This window comes from Geospiza fortis, unplaced genomic scaffold (assembly GCF_000277835.1).
Source record: "Geospiza fortis unplaced genomic scaffold, GeoFor_1.0 scaffold1278, whole genome shotgun sequence".
NCBI lineage: Eukaryota > Metazoa > Chordata > Aves > Passeriformes > Thraupidae > Geospiza > Geospiza fortis.
In genome coordinates, this window is record NW_005054536.1 from 321,259 (window position 1) to 339,335 (window position 18,077).

Genomic DNA, 18,077 nt, shown 5'->3' on the forward strand with positions numbered 1-18,077 from the left:
CTAGAAACCCTTATTGTAACACTTAGTATTTCCCTAAAGTAATCCTATGTGAGTGAAAGAATGCTGTGATTTCACTGAGAAGGCATTTCCTAAATCTCTTCTTTTTTAACTACAAGCATGTTTCAAGACAGTAATTTTTAGGACAATGGCTATGAGTTCATTACATCCCCTGAATGTGTAGCATGATGTCTATTAGCAACATTCAAATACCAGTTAAAATGGAGAACATTAAGAACACAGTCCCTGTGCTACATTCACACAGTGTATTCATATTTTTTGGAATAGACTTCAATACTGCACAGCACAGTACGCCATTAAATATGCCTAGAAAATAGAGAGGTTTGTATACAAATGAATCAAGCAGCCTACACCACCCAGTCTCATCAGAACAATTTGCAGAGCAGCCTTTCCCTGTTACCTGATCTCTGCAGGCAAGAAGGGGCTCAGAGAGGTTTACTCATGTCCTGGGTTGACTATATGATGCTTTTATCCCCAATCGTCTTGCTCTGTTTATGCTGAATAATAAGTTTTGCACCTTTAAGACTCGTTCCAGAGAGTGAAGGGGGAGAGAAGAAGTGCGCAGTTTGTTTTCAGACACTGCACTCACTCCTCCCCATTCTTGCTCCTGGACTGTGCTGTCTGCGGATGGACAGACAGCGGGACAGAGCTCTCCTCTGCTTTTGGTTAGTTTAGCTAGCTGAGGCAAAGAAGTTCCGTGGACTGTGGGGTTTTTTTCCTTTTTCCTTGGGCCTGTTCAAACCTGCTCTGGACTGAACACCCAGCAGAGCATCGGCAGCTCGCATGTGGCCAGGCCTGGGCCACGACGTTTCCAGCACTGGAGGGACTGATAAGAGACTGAGGGAGCTGAACTGCAACCCGGAGAGGGGACTTTCTGAGTTTGTCATCTCTTTTGGAGCAGCAAGGGGTTTTATTGATTAATATTGTTTAGGTTTTATTGTTTAATAAACAGTTTTTTCCACTTTTCTCCAAGGAGGTATTTTCTCCCGGACCAGTTGGGAGGAGGGGCTGATTGAATCTGCTTTCCTAGAGGAGCCCCCCTTTAGGAGTTCTCTTCCAAATTTGCCCTGAACCAGGACAACTCACCTGCTGGCCAGGGATGAGCACGGCGTCGTCGATCATGGCGCTGTCGCGCAGGTAGGAGGCATGGCTCAGCGTATGGGACCTGTCGGAACTGAAGGACCGCAGGCTGGGAGGTTGGTAGGGTGCCAGAGCAATGCATCAGCAGCACACAGGATGTTGCAAAGGTGCCATGACAGATCGAGTGGGAGAATGAGAAAAGCATGCTATTAGCAACACCATGCAGCTTCCAGGGGCAGCAGAGCATAGTCAGGGGAAACACAGCTTTGCACACCTGTGTTATTGTCTGACCATGGGCCACAAAGCCTTTGCACTGACCTATTTGCTTCCAAATGCAGAACCTAGAGATTAATCTAGATATACTCACAAATCTTTTAGATTTGGTTTTGTGGCATGATGGTTTCCTCATAACAAAGAGCATTCATTTCTGTTAAGGCTCTTCGGAGAACTTCGCTGCTGAATCACACAAGCAAACAACTATGGAAAACCAGTACGCTTCCACCCTGAGGAAAAGCTGGAATGACTCTTTCTGAAGCTTTGTTGGGACCTACTCCCTCCCCTTAAAGCAGTAAGCCTGACATTGTCCCCTGGAAGGTACACACAGAAAGGCGAAGTGTGGCCAGCCACAAGCTCCTGTGTAAAATGGAACCTTCCTCTGAATGCCAACAGCATCTGCAGGGAGACAGCCCCAGTGTGAGCACTGATCTCGCTGTAAGTACACACAGGTCTACAGAGCACTGGTTGCTGTAGCAATGAGAGGTGCAAGGCAGTAAATAAGCTGCTTCCAAGCGCTGGCTCAGAATGTAGCTGCAGTATCCACCAGCAAAAAGAAAAAAAAAAAAAATAGACAAATACAACACCACAGAAGGACATATTGAGGTAAATGGGGTTTTTGCTACCAAATGGCATGAGTTCTCTCCTTGTTATGTTCACTAGCTGCAGTATGACAACAGTGATTTTTAAAACCAGATCATCCACCTTCAGATGTTGTGCGTGTACTCTGTGATGTTGATGTAGACCTTGAGGAATATCACATCTCTAACTGAAGGAAGCAGTTTTGCGTTCCTGGCTTACACATCCATGAGCAGTGCTCATAATGACTAACATGCTGGATCAGAACAATGGGCCATTTATCCAGATGCACTGACTTTTAAGAGATAATTCATTTTCAGCAGTTAGTAATAAAAGTCACTGGTTCATTACAGACATGAGTTTCAAATGCTTTAAGTGCACATCATCTGATTCAGACCACAGTCTTTTTTAACAATAGTTACGTGCACTCAGTAATTTTGGATCCATTTATAGGAGCAACTGGTTATCTTATTTTTATTAGAAATGTATGACATTGAAGAACAATCAGTGCTCTTGATCATTAGCTTATACCAGAGGCCTGTTCAGCATCCCAGGTGGATTGTATAAAACTAGAAGAAAAGACAGCCTTCAGAAAGCCTTGAGAAAAAAGCAAACCAAAATTTAACACTTTTTCTTTGATTGAGGAATGAGCCTCAGTAGCAGACCCCATTTGCCATCATTATCCTGTGCTCATTTCCATGTTTGACACTTCCAGAACCACTCTGCTGAGCCATGCAATGCTCATGAGAGAGTCACCATCCAAGCTGTAGGTTCTGCTATTCAGCTAACACCACGTCCTGGATAGACACCAAGTGAAGGGAAGCCTGAACTGCATTTAGCTGGTTATCCCTATGGTGATCCTGTCCATCCTCACTGCTACTACCACCACTACAAGTAGCCCAGTGCTAACCACAGTGTAGTACCTGTACATCACCTCTAACAAATACAAAAGGGAGCTGGGCTTTATCTGGAGACAAGATAGGCACATTCATGACTGAGCTCTGCAGGTAGCTGTAATAAAATCACATATTCTGATATAATATATAATTATATTTAAATTCCCTGCTACACTCAATTTCAAATGTAGAGCTCAGATGGTACTGCCCTATCTGTGCGCTGGGCCAGCTCAGTGAAGAGCAAACCAGGAGTTAAAAGGTCTGTGCTGCTCAGACTTAGGAACAAAGGTATTGATTGAAATTACAGTCCCCTTGAGCAAGGGATTTGTTGTTTATTATTGCCATAAGTATTCAGGAATTCTATGAAACATAAAAAAGCTTACCTAAAGCAGACACAAGACCAACACTTAAATGCAGATTCTTCTTAAATGTGTTTGATAAATCTCATGTCTGAAGGGTTCTGGGACCAAAAGTACTCAGGCCCAGAGACAGAACTGTGGAACCCAGGAATGCTGCAAAGCTCCTGAACATAAGACTGTGCCTTGCCTGTGTGCACAGGCACACATCATCCACCTCTAAGCCTCAAACAGGGCCCTGGTGGTATCCAGAAAGTAGGACTAGCATCCCCATGCCAAGTTTCTACTCTGCTTCACTGAGGGACTTGCAGTGCACACTCACTTCCCAGCCTAGACAGACCTAATGAGCTCCAGACCAGTTGAGCATATCTCTAGTTTAGATCTCAGTGTATATTTGCATATGTTCTTTCAGAAGCTGAGAAAAAACCCTGGGGTCACTGAACACTGTAAAAATGGACCACATAAATGTTTCTCAACAGCAGCATGGTTCCTTTGGTTCTCCAACTCAATTTTCTACATACAGCAGGCCTCCAAAGTGGATGAACAGAGACAGGTGCCATAGGAGGAGATAGAGACAAGAGGTGTTCATGCTATGTAATACCTACCTGGGCATGATGCTAATGAAAGCATATGGAAAAGAAAAATGAAGGGGAGAGAGAAATAAAATAAATAGGGAAGATGGTTATAAATGAAAAATACATGTTTGTAAATCAAATTGTTTAATGTGTAAGATCATACGAGTCTAGAGTGCTAATACTATCTTGCTTTACTGAATTTTCTGAAAAACCAAAGTCATTATAATGCAATGAAAATCACATTCAAAGGAAATGCAAAACAACTGAAGCAGTTTCTGTTAAAATTCTTAAAATCAGTAACCTGAAGGTGACAGGAAATGAGACCATGGAGTTAGAAAGACGTCCTTCTTTCATTATTTCTCCCTTTAGAATTTTGCTGCATTTCAGTATAATTTTGCTTGACACAGGACTTGAAATAATTTTCATACAATACAAATGAAACCATATCAGCAACATGTCAGTGAGAATCTACTGAAATCCACTGACAAGACTTAAAAGCTAAAATATTCTAAATGGGAGCCTAACTTAAACTGGGGTAACACTTGCCTGCACAATCATTTCTATACAACATCTTAAAACCGAAAAAACTCCCAAACTTTGCTACCATTGAGAGAATGAAAGGTTTTGATTTTAGGCATTCTGATGTAGTTCATAGACTTCCTCTGAGAGTTAAAAAGCCACACAGTCACTTTGTTTTCAGTGGACTCACTGTCTAAAAACCAACAGAGACTCCAGGCTTGCAGGACCTGAATGATGGGATTTACACATGCTGTGAGGCAAACCAAACTGTTTCCTGACATCTTTTGTTCCAGGAGCAATTCCCAGCCTACTCAAGTAAACAGAACGGATCCTACTGATTCCACTGAGCTTCAGAAATGCTGCCAGGATAACAACCAAGACTGGAAAATGAGGTAGCTTCAAAACTCTGTTGCCAAGGTTTCAACTTTTTTCCTTTTCTTCCCTTTAGTGCACCCCAGTTCTAAAGGCAGTGAGTTTGGAGACAGTACTGATTTCACCCAGCAATGCCTGGGTGGCTATTCTGAACTAGAACTGTGGGGGTTAATCTGCCAGTTTGAGCCTACACTTATGCTCACTAATGAAGTCTTTCCTTTTGGGAAGGGAATTCCATATTTTTTGTAGAATATAACAACACTCAAAAAAAAAAAAAGAAAATTAAATCAAAGCTGCATGCATTATTATTCCACAAAGAGATCTAGGCTTAAGTTCAACTTTTTACATATAAGCAAATCAGTATGTTGTCTGGACTGAACAAACTAGTGTTTCTATTATTATTATTATTATTGTCGTTGTTGTTGTTGTGTCAGTAGAAGGACAAGTATTCTCTGTCCTGCTAATTCAGCCATGAGGAACCAGAAAGAGTGGAGGTGCTTGCAGACAGTACACTCACTGCCAGCCCAGTGCAGAATGACCCAGTCCATTGCTTCTCTCCTGGTACCTTGAGCCAGCAAACCACTCCAAAAAGTCAGCTCACCTGATGCTCAAAGCCCCTGTCCACCCATCCCCGGCTTGTGGCAGCAGGAGATGAGGGTGACCACCCCTTCCTCCTGCCAAGTGGTGACTGCCATGCTGCCACACTGAGTGAACAAATGCTGAGCAGCACCCCAAGCAGAGACCCCACAGAGGGATTTCACACACACTTACAGCAAAATGAGTTCTCATGCAGAAGTAGCATGAGAAAAGTTCCATATCCAGGCAAATACCTGTCTGAGCGTCCTCCTTCCAAGCTGTACCTCAGGTAGTTCATTCCATCTAAGAACTGGCTGCTTGGCAAAGAGTCATCTCCCAGCTCCCGGAGGTCTTCTGGCCTAAGGTACTCCCCTCCATCTCCTGTCATTGTGTCATCACCTGCAAATCAACCCACAAGGGATAAGTACACACACGAGTTTGATTCCACTGGCACCTCAGAATCTAACAGCTGGATGGCACAATGAACAGGAAGGCATTTTCCACTCAGGAAACACTGCAAACCACAAGCAATTAATGCATTTAATCAAAGTGGCACATCGAGCAAGACATTCTGAAAAGTAAAATTCAAATCAAGGTGATTAGTCAATTAGACTTCATACATTTCTTGCTGGTGCACACACTGGCAAGGAGCATGCCTCTTTGCTATGCTCTAAAGCGTGGTCTTTCTGTTCTTTAATCTATTTCAGCTTTCTGGACATAACTATACTGCATCCTAGCCTGACAGTTTATGGTTAAATATCACCACTTATTTGATTGTAATCTACATGTATTCAGACAAAAACTGCCTTATGCCTTATAGTTGCAAAGGTTAACTTAAACTCTCTTCTATCCAAACTTCACATCATACAAGGCTCTGTCACCCATATTCCAAGATCTTTCTGTAAACGGCAACAAAATTCATGTTTCTAGAACATGGCAACATACAGAAATTGGAAATAAGCTCACTTGCGTAGATGGGAATAATCATAATCCATAATGAATCCCAGCCTAAATGATCATTTGTTATCTGACACAGTAACCTTTATCCATATACTCTGAATAATGAAATTTAATCCTTTTTTTTTTAGGTCCAGCATTCTTTTCCCCAGGAAATTCTGTCTATATGAAGTCACAGTTTGCTTTTCCCCAGCAGACTAACAAAACAGATTCCATTGCCAAGCAACATGTAGATGTTTCTTTTCATTCCCACTTGCAAGATGCTTCCTCTCCACAGTTTCTGCCTGGATATTTCAGTGATTTTCCCTCTGATAAATCACTGCCATGTGAGCCTGCCAGAGGCTTGGTGTGACCCACAGAGCCACACAACAGACCCCAGGCCACCAAGAGCTTCATGCCTTCTCATTTGCTGGGCTGTGTGGGCAAATTGAGGCTCATCTTGATACTTACTTTCACAAAGCAAATCAAGCTATTTTTTCTAGATGACATTTCAGCTAAGAAATAAATTTATTATTTGTCATCTAGAACTAAGTAAACTTTGGAGGTTTTAAGATTTTTATGCACACAAATATTATATGTAAAAATGAGTCTTGAATCTTTTCAGTATAACAACAAAAACTCTTGAAAATTCCATCTACCCACATTAAGAGGGAGAAACTGGGCACAGTTTCACAGAAAACAATAAAATGCATTTAATCACTTCATGTTTCCTGTCTTCTGACAGACGATGCCTCCTGTTTCCTGGGAATGTCACATTAAAAAGCACAGGGCTTAGTGAAAACTTGGAAGATATTAAGGCAATGCTGTTAATCAAACAATAAAGAGAATTTCAAGTTATATTTCAAATAAAGTAGATAACGATAATCATGCCAGACATTCCATTTATAATAGAAACAAAGGCTAAATCTTTACCACTTTCATCACGCCCACAACTTTAAAAAAAAAAACAAATCCAAAGTCTACTCTGATTTCAGCTTTGGCCTCTCATCTGAGAGATGTCAATAGTGGGACTAAGTCACAGTGTTTGATGTGATGGGACATCTGCAAACAGTAACCAGACCATGCAGAGATATCTCAGAACAACAGGCAGGGACTGAGGGAACTCCCCCCCATGGCCTGTGCCCTCCATCTTCCTGTCCTGAGATGAATGCCCCAAACCCACAGTGCCTCCTAGCATATGGAGAGAAAAAATAGGTGTTTAACTCTAAATGATTGCATGTTCAGCTGATCAAGGGCTTCCTGACACAGCAGATCTCACCAGATGGTTGCTTTGTGGCAATACAGGAGCTGCCCTTTTTCATCATGCCAGAAACAATCCGTCTGCCATATCATTCCCCATCAAATTAGTGCCAGGAACATTTCCACCACTTACCAACGACTTTGTGAGAAATATAACCCTTGACATTGATGGTTTGCATGCTCCGTGGTTTGCAGTGGCCATCTATGAATTTGCAAAATTGCAAAATACAACTGCTGCATGAGAATTGTTCTGGAATTTTTTCTCACAAAATATAGAGAAAATACAGAGAAAATTTTAAAATAAAATAATAAAGGAAAGGGAGCTGTGTCAAACTGCCAGAAATGGCTTTTAATAGATGTTTTTAAAGCCAGATACAGGTATACGAGTTTGCCAAAATTATTGTTTTCTCTGCAGCATGCAGATAAGTCTATAGCTCGCCATAGAGATGGAGATGGAGGAAGGAGAACTATGGTAATAACAATTTTTATGGAATATATATTCCATAACTGCAGAGTTTCTCTGACACTTTGTTTGGACACTTTCAACTCCTTAAGTCAATCCTCTATTTAGTGGCCCACACTAGAAGCTTCCCTGGATTACAGTTTGGCTAATGCTTTAACTTTGTTTCTTTTTAGCCAGCCAGGAAAGTGGGGTTTCACATGTGGTTTCAGATGTTGATACATGACTTAAAATTTATCATCATGTCAGCTATTGGGAGCTCAGGGCAGCACTTAGAAAGGCCTAAAGTGAAGCAAATTTCAAAAGAAGTGCACTTCTACTCTTAAGGACCTCTGGGGAGGGAGAGAGACACCTTGATTTTGTTTTCTTGCCTATTAACCCATTGCAAAAAGAATTCCAGTTCTTGACCTTGGTATTTAGGAAGTTGCTATGTTGGATCTAGGTAATAAACAATAAAATAACAAACTACCCCTACATCCCTAAGCCACCAAGGCTTTGCTTGTGTAAATCAGCATCCTATGGCTACATTTTACACTACAGGATACAAAGTGCTGTATTTAGAGGGTGAATTAACTCAGTGGCGCTAGTACAAATTTACTGTGTTTTAATGTGCAGCAACAGCAACCTAAGTCTATTAAGAACAATTCCTGGCTGCAACTTTAACTTCCAGGTCTAATTAGGAAATTAAATTTTCCCACTAATTCAGGTGCTTCTTCAGAGGAATTATGCATGTGTATAACAGCAGTGGATTCTGCCTAGACTTAGCTGCTCATTTCTCACACATATGCAGCAGCATTAGCTACTCCAAGGCCATGTGTGGGGGCACTCTGGAAATTTGTTGTTGTATTTAAGCACTGTGGGGGATTTTCTTTCTTATCCAATGCAGCCAGATATAGGATCAGCTGCGAAGTGCTTCCTGGAATACAAGGTCACTACAATGCAGTAGTTCACAGACACGACACCTTGTCCATGAGCTCTTTGCACATGACAACATTTGTCCCTTCTCTGCAATTGCAGTGTCAGCACTAATTACAGTTTGGTGTGAGTCAACTTTTCTGGTTGCCATCTCAGGCCATGCTGCTCCTGACAGTGGTGTTTCACCCTCTACTTCAGCCTTTCTATTCTCTTCTGCCTGCAAAAGTTGTCTGGCTGGAAAATAACTTGTCAGGACAAACAGATTCATTTTCAGACAGATCAGTTCTCTGGGCTGGGTCACCACATGGGGAAAGGTTTGTGCTGCCAGCATGGAGGATGTGGGCTAGCATGGCTGAAGCTTGACAACTTCTGCAGCAGCCAGAACTTTGTCTCAGGCAGACACTGAAACTACAACTTTTGAAAATTAATTGGTGATGAGGAGGCTCAAAAAGAAACAAGTGAGAGCTCTTGACCATCCTGTTTTACTGGTTGTATTCTCTCTCTATAGCACTACACTTACTGCACTATTTCCCATGGGAGTCTCAAAGACAAACCACTGTTGGTTTGTACCACTTCTGGTACAAAAATGAGGCATGGAATGGATACAGAGGTGCATATTAATATATGGGGAAATAAGAAAGAAACCAGGCTCCTGGCTTTTCTATATTTTCTTCTGTGTTTACACAGACTCAGCCCTAATAAAATATTTGCTCGCACTTCACTAATTCTGTGGACATCATTAAAATACATTTCACAAGATGCTTTGCAGTAATTTCCCTTTATGCTCTAAGGATCTCTCACGTGCAAAATGTTTCTTTTGTGGTGACAGGTTTAAAGCAACTGAACTTAGCAGCAATACAGCCAAGGCTGATACAAAGATAAAAACCAACAGAGTTTTTAGTGCAACTTTATCCACACTGAGCATTTCTGCTGGCAGGGGTACATGTTGCACAAACCACATTTGTAGTACAATCCCCACGAGCAGGGATCCAATGCCATTCTAAATAAAAAATATAATGTGATTCTGTTCAAAGGGAAGATTTTGTTTTCCAGGTAACATAAAAAGAAAAGAATTCTGAATAAAACTTCAATAGATAAACACAAAAAAGGGTGCAAGAAAATTGAAGATGAATTAGTGGCACTCTGTCCATTCAAAATATTTTAAAATAGGCTTCCCAGAGCAGGACCTTCCACACCAAGCTGAGCTATCTGATAGATAATTGTCTTTTATTTTATACTGCTCAGGCTGTATGTTAACTTTTTTTTAGTAATACAAATGCTATATTAACAACATGACAGTGTACAATTATGCAACAGAATGATATTCCAAGCAAAATGCAAAGTACTTATGAACATGCTACACTATGGGACCTGAAATACTTTGCTCAAGTACTCTTGTGTTCAACTTGATATTTATATAAATACAGTTAGCAGGTTTGCAGCAGCACATCAATTTATTTCAGAACATATTGTGTCACTTCAAAGAACACAGTACCACAGACACCTTATTGCTGGCCTCTTGTGAAGCTACCCCACCCCTAAATGGTTCATCCTCTCTATAAAACAAGTTCTGCAGCCTTCCTGTCCCCAGCTATTTAAAGTTACTGCGACAAGCACCATCCACATTAGGAGTTCTTGCAGTGAATGTTAATTCAAAGCACAGGAGAGCATTAGTCATGCAGGACAGCCCCTTCAAGTTCTGCCAACACGCTCAAGATATAGGTAATAAATCTGAGATTTTCTGGCTTCCCTTCTTCCTCCCACCTTCATTTCTTCCTCCCACCTTCATGAAACACACACTCAACCACACTTCAAAAGTAACAGAGAGCAGTGTTAGATACCCAAATTCTGCAAACGTGCTGTTACTACACAAAAAATAACAGTCTGAGTCAAACAAAAAGAGAAAGTCTGTAGGTCTTACTCCATGAACTCCTGCTAACAGCACCTGTGCCACTATATGCTTCCCCATCACTGAAGGGTTCCTCATCAGAGTGTTTAAAGGCTGTACAACACACAAATTGTGTGAAAATTGAGAAAAAGGAACCCCCTGGATTGATCCAGTAGAAGCAGGAAGACATACTAGGCTTTGTGGATTTAAAGATGATTCAACAGTAGATCAAAAGACTGGGAGAAAACTGAATAAGGTGAACATAAGGCAATAAGCTGTTCAAAGGTGATTCAATATAATAATTACACAAGCAGTTGAATGCTTCTTAATCAGAGACAAGTAGCAAAATAATTTCACTGGTCATGATGCAGCATAAAATAATTGATTTTGAGTCACACTTGTTTGTTTTTGCATTTTAAAACAAAAAGTTGCATCTGGAGCCTAAGCATCATATTTTCTCAAGAGTGTAACTAATTTATCAGCATAATTCCCATTTCCAAAAGCAATACAAGCACTTATAATTAATGAATGCCATTAACTTTGTGCACCATTTAGAGCCACAAGTGCATCTGTTTTCTTTGTAAAAGAAAAGTACCAACCCTGTAAGCCGAGTTTCCAAATTCCCAGGACTTCTGGAAACTACTCACTCTACAAATTATTTGTGTGAAATAATAACAACAACCATAAAATGGCACACATAGGATACTGTAATATTGGCACTCTCAAGTGTAAAAAGGAACATAGAAAATTCTTCCAACTGCATTTATATTTATTAATACTGCTGTGACTAAAATTTCTAAGTCATTTGCAAACCCTTAGAAAAGGGTGGGTTTAGTCCATTTCTGCAATTCTGAGCTGTATAAAAGTGTGATACCTTATCACTGCTCCCAGAAGGTCAGAGAAATTCCCTTGGTAGGGAGCTAAGTGGTGGGACACGTCTTCTATCTGTATGTGCAAAGATCTCTGAAACCCAAGGGCTGAACTTATTGCCTTTGTCTTTGTATCACACCCTGTGTATCCCTGAGCTCCTCTGTGCCAAAAGCTCCCTCCAGGGAATGCTCTCCTCACCCTGCACCTTACGCATCTTCTTCCACAAATGTTTCCAAATAGGCAGAACTCCTGGACATTTGTACCTGATACAAGTGGCACAGATCCAAAATATTTACTGCTTGGACTCCTCTTTATGGGAGGGTCAAAGCCAACTTTGGGACAGTTCTACAGTGAAATTGTAAAGCCAGGAGTTGGGAAATGGTCTTATTTGCCAATTTGGTTCAGATAAGCTTTTTCTGGAAAAGATATAGGGGCCCAGGATTTTACTTTGTTTCAAATTTTGGCATCTTTACAAAAATACCATGATGATTACATCATTCAAAAAAGAGCTTCATTACAAGCACAGCAAAATGAAGATGTGAGGGTATTCAAGCAGCTTCTTGAGCCTGTAGAACAGGTTACATAGGTGATATGGAAGAGGAATTTACCAAATCACTCACCTTCTTCATCTGACACATCCAGGACCTCAGTCATTGTCTCGGGTACATTTAGCTTGTGCTTCTCTGTTACAGTCTGCAAAGACAGAATCATCAGTCAGGGGAGCAAAGTTTACAGCAGGGCATTTTCAACAGACAGCAGTGGGACATGCTGAGGCACTTCATCACATGTTTCTCCTTCTCCTAACTTGCTTTTTCATCTTTATTCCAGAAGCTCCTATTCTCAGTGCTGCATAAGGTAACATTTCTTCTGGCAGAAAAGTACAAAAACATAAGATAATGAGCTGGTCAGAGAAATAAAATTTATTTATAAATGGTGCATGTAGAACAATTCAGCTCAATGTTTCCAAGGTGATTTTAAAATGAATTAGGTAATGTCTACAGAAGAGCTTGAGAAAGTTGTATGGGGCATATGGAAATTATTAAATTGTAAAACATTTGGAAATGAAGTTATGAATGATGTGAAATTCCTCAACTAAAAAAAGATGTGAAGGATTTACACAGATCACTTGAAACATTTCTCCCCCCTCTCCAGAAAAAGGTGACTACAGAGCATATTAATTATATCCTTTTCATAAATCATGTATATTCCCCCTAAGCACGTACACATCAGAGGAAAAAAAAAGTTGTTTGAAGATTCTGAAATATCTTTTGCACCTAAAAGCTCAAAATATTGTGAATCAAAGCAAGTATGGACTGAGGAATAGTGGGAGGATTCTGGTTAGACATAAGAGCAGGAAGCCACTGGAAGTTTGTTGGGGTTTTTAAAATATAATTTTATCTTATGTGAGCATGAGGATAGGTAGGATGGTGGAGGCTGATAACTGTATTTGGATAGGCCATATGGCTAGGGAGCGTACATGAATAGCATTATGCTTTCTAGACATAGCAGGGCTGAGATTAGGTGGGTTCAATGGAAGGCTAGGCCTGGGTTGCTTAGGGTGAAGGCTGAGTAGAAGCTTAGGCAGCGGTAGGACATAAAGAAAGTTATAGGGTGAGAGCTATAATTTGTTGAGTTGAAATCAACTGTCTTAGTTAGACTAACTTTCTGTTATTCTGCTCATTCTAATCCGCCTTGAATTCATCTGTAGACTAGTCTGAGGGTAAGGAGGAGGATGAGTGAGGTTCAGGCTAGGGTGCTGAATTAAGAATGGATCTTTTTAGCATCCAGATTCGTACTGCAGAAGGAGATGAAGAACATAACAAGAGGAATTGTAGGAAGTGCAAGTTGTCTGGAGGGAACTCTTCAGCGTGCTAGGATGCAGGGGACAAAATGCCAAGGGCTTCAAAAGGAGCAGTGCTCAGAAATACCTTGGTCACAACCAAAAGGTACCCATTTCCCTGGCTCCTCCCAGTGAGCTGGGGAGCTGCGGAGAGGAGCTCGCACACGGCCCTTCAGGAAGTGTGAGAGCACAGTGTGTGTCCCTCTGGCACTAAGAGCAGTGCCAGGAGACCACGAGTCCCCCTGAGTAACCCCCCTGAGGCAGCACTGCCTCCCTGCTGCACACACCGCCTATCAGGCATACATTAACATCACATGCAAAGGAGCCAAACGTTTCATGGGAGGAATCACGAAATCAGCCAAACCCTGAGTCCCTTATGCAATATTCTTTTGGGAAAATGCTCGCTGATATCAAGCAGTGAAGTCAATAGCAGCTTTTGTTGCACAAAACTTACTAGTTATTTCCTGATCCTGTTATGTACTTCTCTGTTTCTAACAAACTGAAAAAGCTTTCTAGTTTATTGTAAAATACTGCACTTTAATAAATAAGTTACCAACTGTGTAATTACCTTGGAAATTAGTTTTCAAAGTCTGCTTTACGTTTCTGAAATCTATTTAACTCTGACAGCAGTTCCAGTTTACCCTCCTGAGGTACAGGGAAAGAACAACGCCCTTTGCCTCAACTGGCAATCCTAATTAGGCTCCTAAATTCATTCTTCCCCATGAGTAAAAACAACTCATTATTTCTGTTGCAGCAGAACACATGTTCAGGTTTGCAAATTAGTTTATATTCACCGAATGGCTCCGCCACCAGGACTGACTTTTCCCCTGTATTCCCATGGCTTTCCTGGGATAGAAATGTCAGGCAGCAGTGGGGTGACAAGGCCAGTGATGACAGATGGAGAGGTGCTGTCATTCAGGTGGCACTGACTTTGTCTCCTCAACACCAGAGTTAACAACTGAGTTGAACAATTAGCTAAGTAAAAGCACAAACTGCAGGTAGAGAGAGGGTCACTGTCCACCTTTTTGTCTCCCAGGTAACCAAGGTTTATGGACTACTACATCCATCTATTTGTTACTTAGGATTTTACAGGCCTCCATATAAAAATCTGGTCTCTAAGGCTTGCAGATATTATTATTATCTATTCACAGGGAAGCAAGGATACTTTACTGACTTCCTGGCTTTCTCAGCAGTAAGAAAAAAATTACTTCATAATTTAACAATTGAAACAAAATTTGGAAAAGAGATTCAAAAAAGCGTGTGCGCACAGGTACATTACAGAACAAAAAATCTTCATTGCCAATTTTGGAACACTGAACTCAGCAAGAATCATTAATTCTAATCCCAACAACTTCTGTTGGGAATTAATGTTTTTAAAGGAACTTCTAGTGTGATATTAGACTTTTTTTAATTGATAGGCACATCAAATTCTCTCAAAATTTAAAATCCCTATCTAGCCCCATGAATGGCCTATATGGAAGGTTGCTCAGAGTGTATTTCTCAAACTCCCTATGTTTAGTGAGAATACCATAATGGAGTTTACTTAAGGCTTCTGTATTTGAGCCTTTCATTGTAAGGCCAGATTTCACTGGTGGCACAGAATAATTCCAATATATAAATCAGGTATGTAAACCCATATATGCTTTCAGGAATGACTTAGAGCAGCATACTGTAAACAACCTGAGAGCTCCTTATATATCCATCTGTCCACAGGAAGGCTGTGTTTTTTTGTATAAATGGCCCCAAACTTAATTGCATAGCAAACCTCTGAAAATCCAGTTTATTCTCATTTCCTATTGCTCTTTAATCTTTCAGTAAAAAATGTGCACTTTATTCTCCCTATTGCTACATATTCATGTGACTCCACTAATAACAGCACTAATGCAAGTAAGAGGAAGGTTTGTTCCAAGTTAGAGCAAAGAAAGGCTTTGGCACTGGAGATCTTTTCCTCATCTTGAGTGGCAGTGACTTGCATATCAATCACGCATGGGGCTGTGTACCATCCTCGTGCAGGGCTCAGCCTCACAGGATGAGGTAGCCATGGTGACAGCACCTCCTCTCAGGCTCAGCACTGCCCTCAGCTCTGGCCACATCAACCCCACCATCTGGGGAACCTGACTGCAGGGAGCACCTGCTATCGGCCCTCCTTTGCAGGACTTGTTCTACGTTATGTTTGATCAACATCCCGCCCAAAACACCACCATTCCATACATCCCCCTAAGGTACAAGGGTTAGATGTGTTCATAGCTGGAGAATGTGAGTTATGGAGGGCTCCCATCTGACTTTCCAAGTGTGCAGACACAGATCAAGATTTCAGATTTCTCTTCTGTGTGAGCACTAAAGGTCAACCCTGCAAGTATGTTTCAGTACATGATTCAGTCCTAAACCCCAGACATCAGGGATCTGGTAGAAAATACCATTAATCCCCAATGTTTAAAGAAATATTTATCCAAAGTTAATAGCTCACATGTGTCCTTTTGTTGTGCAATTCCTATTATTTCAAATATCTAACACCTACATGAGACAAGGTCCAAGGCTGCACGGTGAAGCATAGTGGAAATGAGAAAGGAAGTTACTGCTTTTATCAAGCAATAAATTAAAAACCTGTGCTAGGACACAGCACAGAATATGTGACAAAGGCATCCTCTGAAGCTTAAAAATATAAGAACTAAAGTTTCTCAAAAAAATTTCCCTAGGTTTTATTTTCCTAAACTTCTGATTAGATACATATGTGTTTATGCACGTACATGTGTGATGTGCTGTATGATTAAACAAGAACATGAAGTAAAAACAACAGAGACACATAGTCTTTATTAAGAGTCTTCTGGAATTACGCCGGAATTCCTCTTCCAAACCTGACTCAGCCTGATCTTTGCAGGTCATTAAAAAATTATGACTTATTCTATTTGTAACCTTATGCCATGTTATCTTTATTGCATCTTCCTTCGTTTTTATCAAGTGGGATTTGCTGTCAGCATGCAACAAAATCAAAATTATATTTCCATTTCTTTACTAGTGATTTTGGATTTCTCTTCTTCTAACCCTCTCCATGACTGAGTAGTGGCATCTTTTTAGTAATCTACAGATTTTTACAGCTCTGAGCCCCTAAATGTCATCTAGGGCTGATGGGGTTTCTAGACTGTTAATCTTGCATTAAATTAAAAAAAAAATAAACACCAAATCAAATAAAATGAAAAAGCGTCACCTTACAGCAGTGTTTCAAGATAAATGCAGTAATCAAGACTTAAATAAAATCTAATTTCTTAAATTATGCACTATTTCTAAAGTTCTCCCTTCCTACCTGCTATGACATTTGTTGATGGGAGGTAAAAGTGCAAGAAGAGAAAACCTTCTCCTCTCAGGGTGTCCAAATAGATCAGCTTTTCCTGGCTTAAAGCTGCAGTACCACCTTGCTGATGTTCAGCACACACCATTCACCAGCCCTGATGTCAAAATACAGACTCAAGAGTGTGGAGCACTGAGAGAACTGAGTCCATAAGGAAAGATTCCTATGCATTTTGGAAAACAGGATCTGTTTGAACTGGAAGTGACTTGAGTAAGAAGATGATGGATGTGATTCACAGCCATCCAGGGAGCATCATTAGGCTTGGCTCCAGGCCATGGCTGGTGTGGTCCAAACGTAGAGATGCTGCAAGGATTGAGCCTCAGGAGGTGTCAAAAGTGTGGAGATGTAAGGCCAGATGGGAAAGGAGAGGTGAAAAGACAAACAGAGAAATGGCAGGATCTAAACAACAGTGCACAAACTTCAGGAAAGTTTGGGTTTGCAGCTCAGACCCAGGTCTAGAAACAAGTTTCACTCTGAATTGTTATTTTCCATCAGTGTGCACACAGATTTTGTTCCCTAGCTCAGGGGACCCTGTTGCCGTGCACACACTTCCACATGCTCATAAGATACGCTCAAAGCACTGTAGCAAAAATGCAACAGAAAGGGAAGGGGAGGGGGGGAGCTAAAACTCCCCAAACAAAACAGAAAAGGAAAGAGATGCACGGAGAGCCTGAGGGAAGAGCAGAAAGACAACACTCTGAGTAAAGAAGAGCCACATCTGAATGCATGTGCAACTCACAGTTGTGGTGGTGGTGATCTCCTCTGTGACAACCTTCAGCGTATCGACCACAGAGATATATCCCAGGCGCCTGGCGATGGCTAAGGCTGTGTTACCATTCTGCAGGGAACAGAGAGGGGGAGAGCGCTGAGAGAGAGGGAGGATTGTGATGTGAACCAATGAGATCACTCTCCACACTGCATGAGCCAGCATTTCCATCCAAAACAAGGCACAGCCTAGGAAAATCACGGCTTTTTACCGTTACATCTGACTCGGTCTTTGTAACTTCTTTAAGACTATAGCCCCAATTGCCATGGTAACACAACACACTCACATCTGCCAGCGATTCCAAATACTACAGCGCTGTATGGTTTAACCCTTCAGGGCTCACATTGCACTATGCAGCCTGGCTTGCCTGCATAAGTTTGGGGTTATTTTGCAGAAATATTCTTCTAGAAAGTAAAAAGTATTTTAACTTTTTACAGTTTCACTCCCAGTTGAAACTGTTATACCTTGACCAGGTATAATTGCTTATCTGGGGAATACAAAATTACAGCTGTCATGTCCACATATACTCCTATTCCTTCACACGACAAAAAT

At 41.1% G+C, this 18,077-nt stretch overlaps 1 protein-coding gene and 1 long non-coding RNA gene across 4 annotated transcripts in view; one reads left to right on the top strand and one right to left on the bottom strand.

Annotated features, from left to right (window-relative positions):
• Positions 1-18,077, bottom strand: part of ANK2 (ankyrin 2) — a 149,614-nt gene that overhangs the window by 47,130 nt on the left and 84,407 nt on the right. For all 3 annotated transcript variants that reach the window (XM_031063856.1, XM_031063859.1, XM_031063857.1), the window contains exons 22-26: positions 17,499-17,597; positions 12,194-12,266; positions 5,499-5,643; positions 3,808-3,819; positions 1,105-1,207 (exon numbers count right to left, since the gene is read on the bottom strand). In XM_031063856.1, the coding sequence (XP_030919716.1) occupies positions 1,105-1,207; positions 3,808-3,819; positions 5,499-5,643; positions 12,194-12,266; positions 17,499-17,597 (432 nt within the window). The remainder of the gene's footprint in view (positions 1-1,104; positions 1,208-3,807; positions 3,820-5,498; positions 5,644-12,193; positions 12,267-17,498; positions 17,598-18,077) is intronic.
• Positions 1,028-6,932, top strand: LOC115948818. The gene is made up of 4 exons (XR_004082587.1): positions 1,028-1,155; positions 1,534-1,809; positions 4,590-4,688; positions 6,333-6,932. It is a non-coding gene; the product is annotated as an uncharacterized LOC115948818 (long non-coding RNA).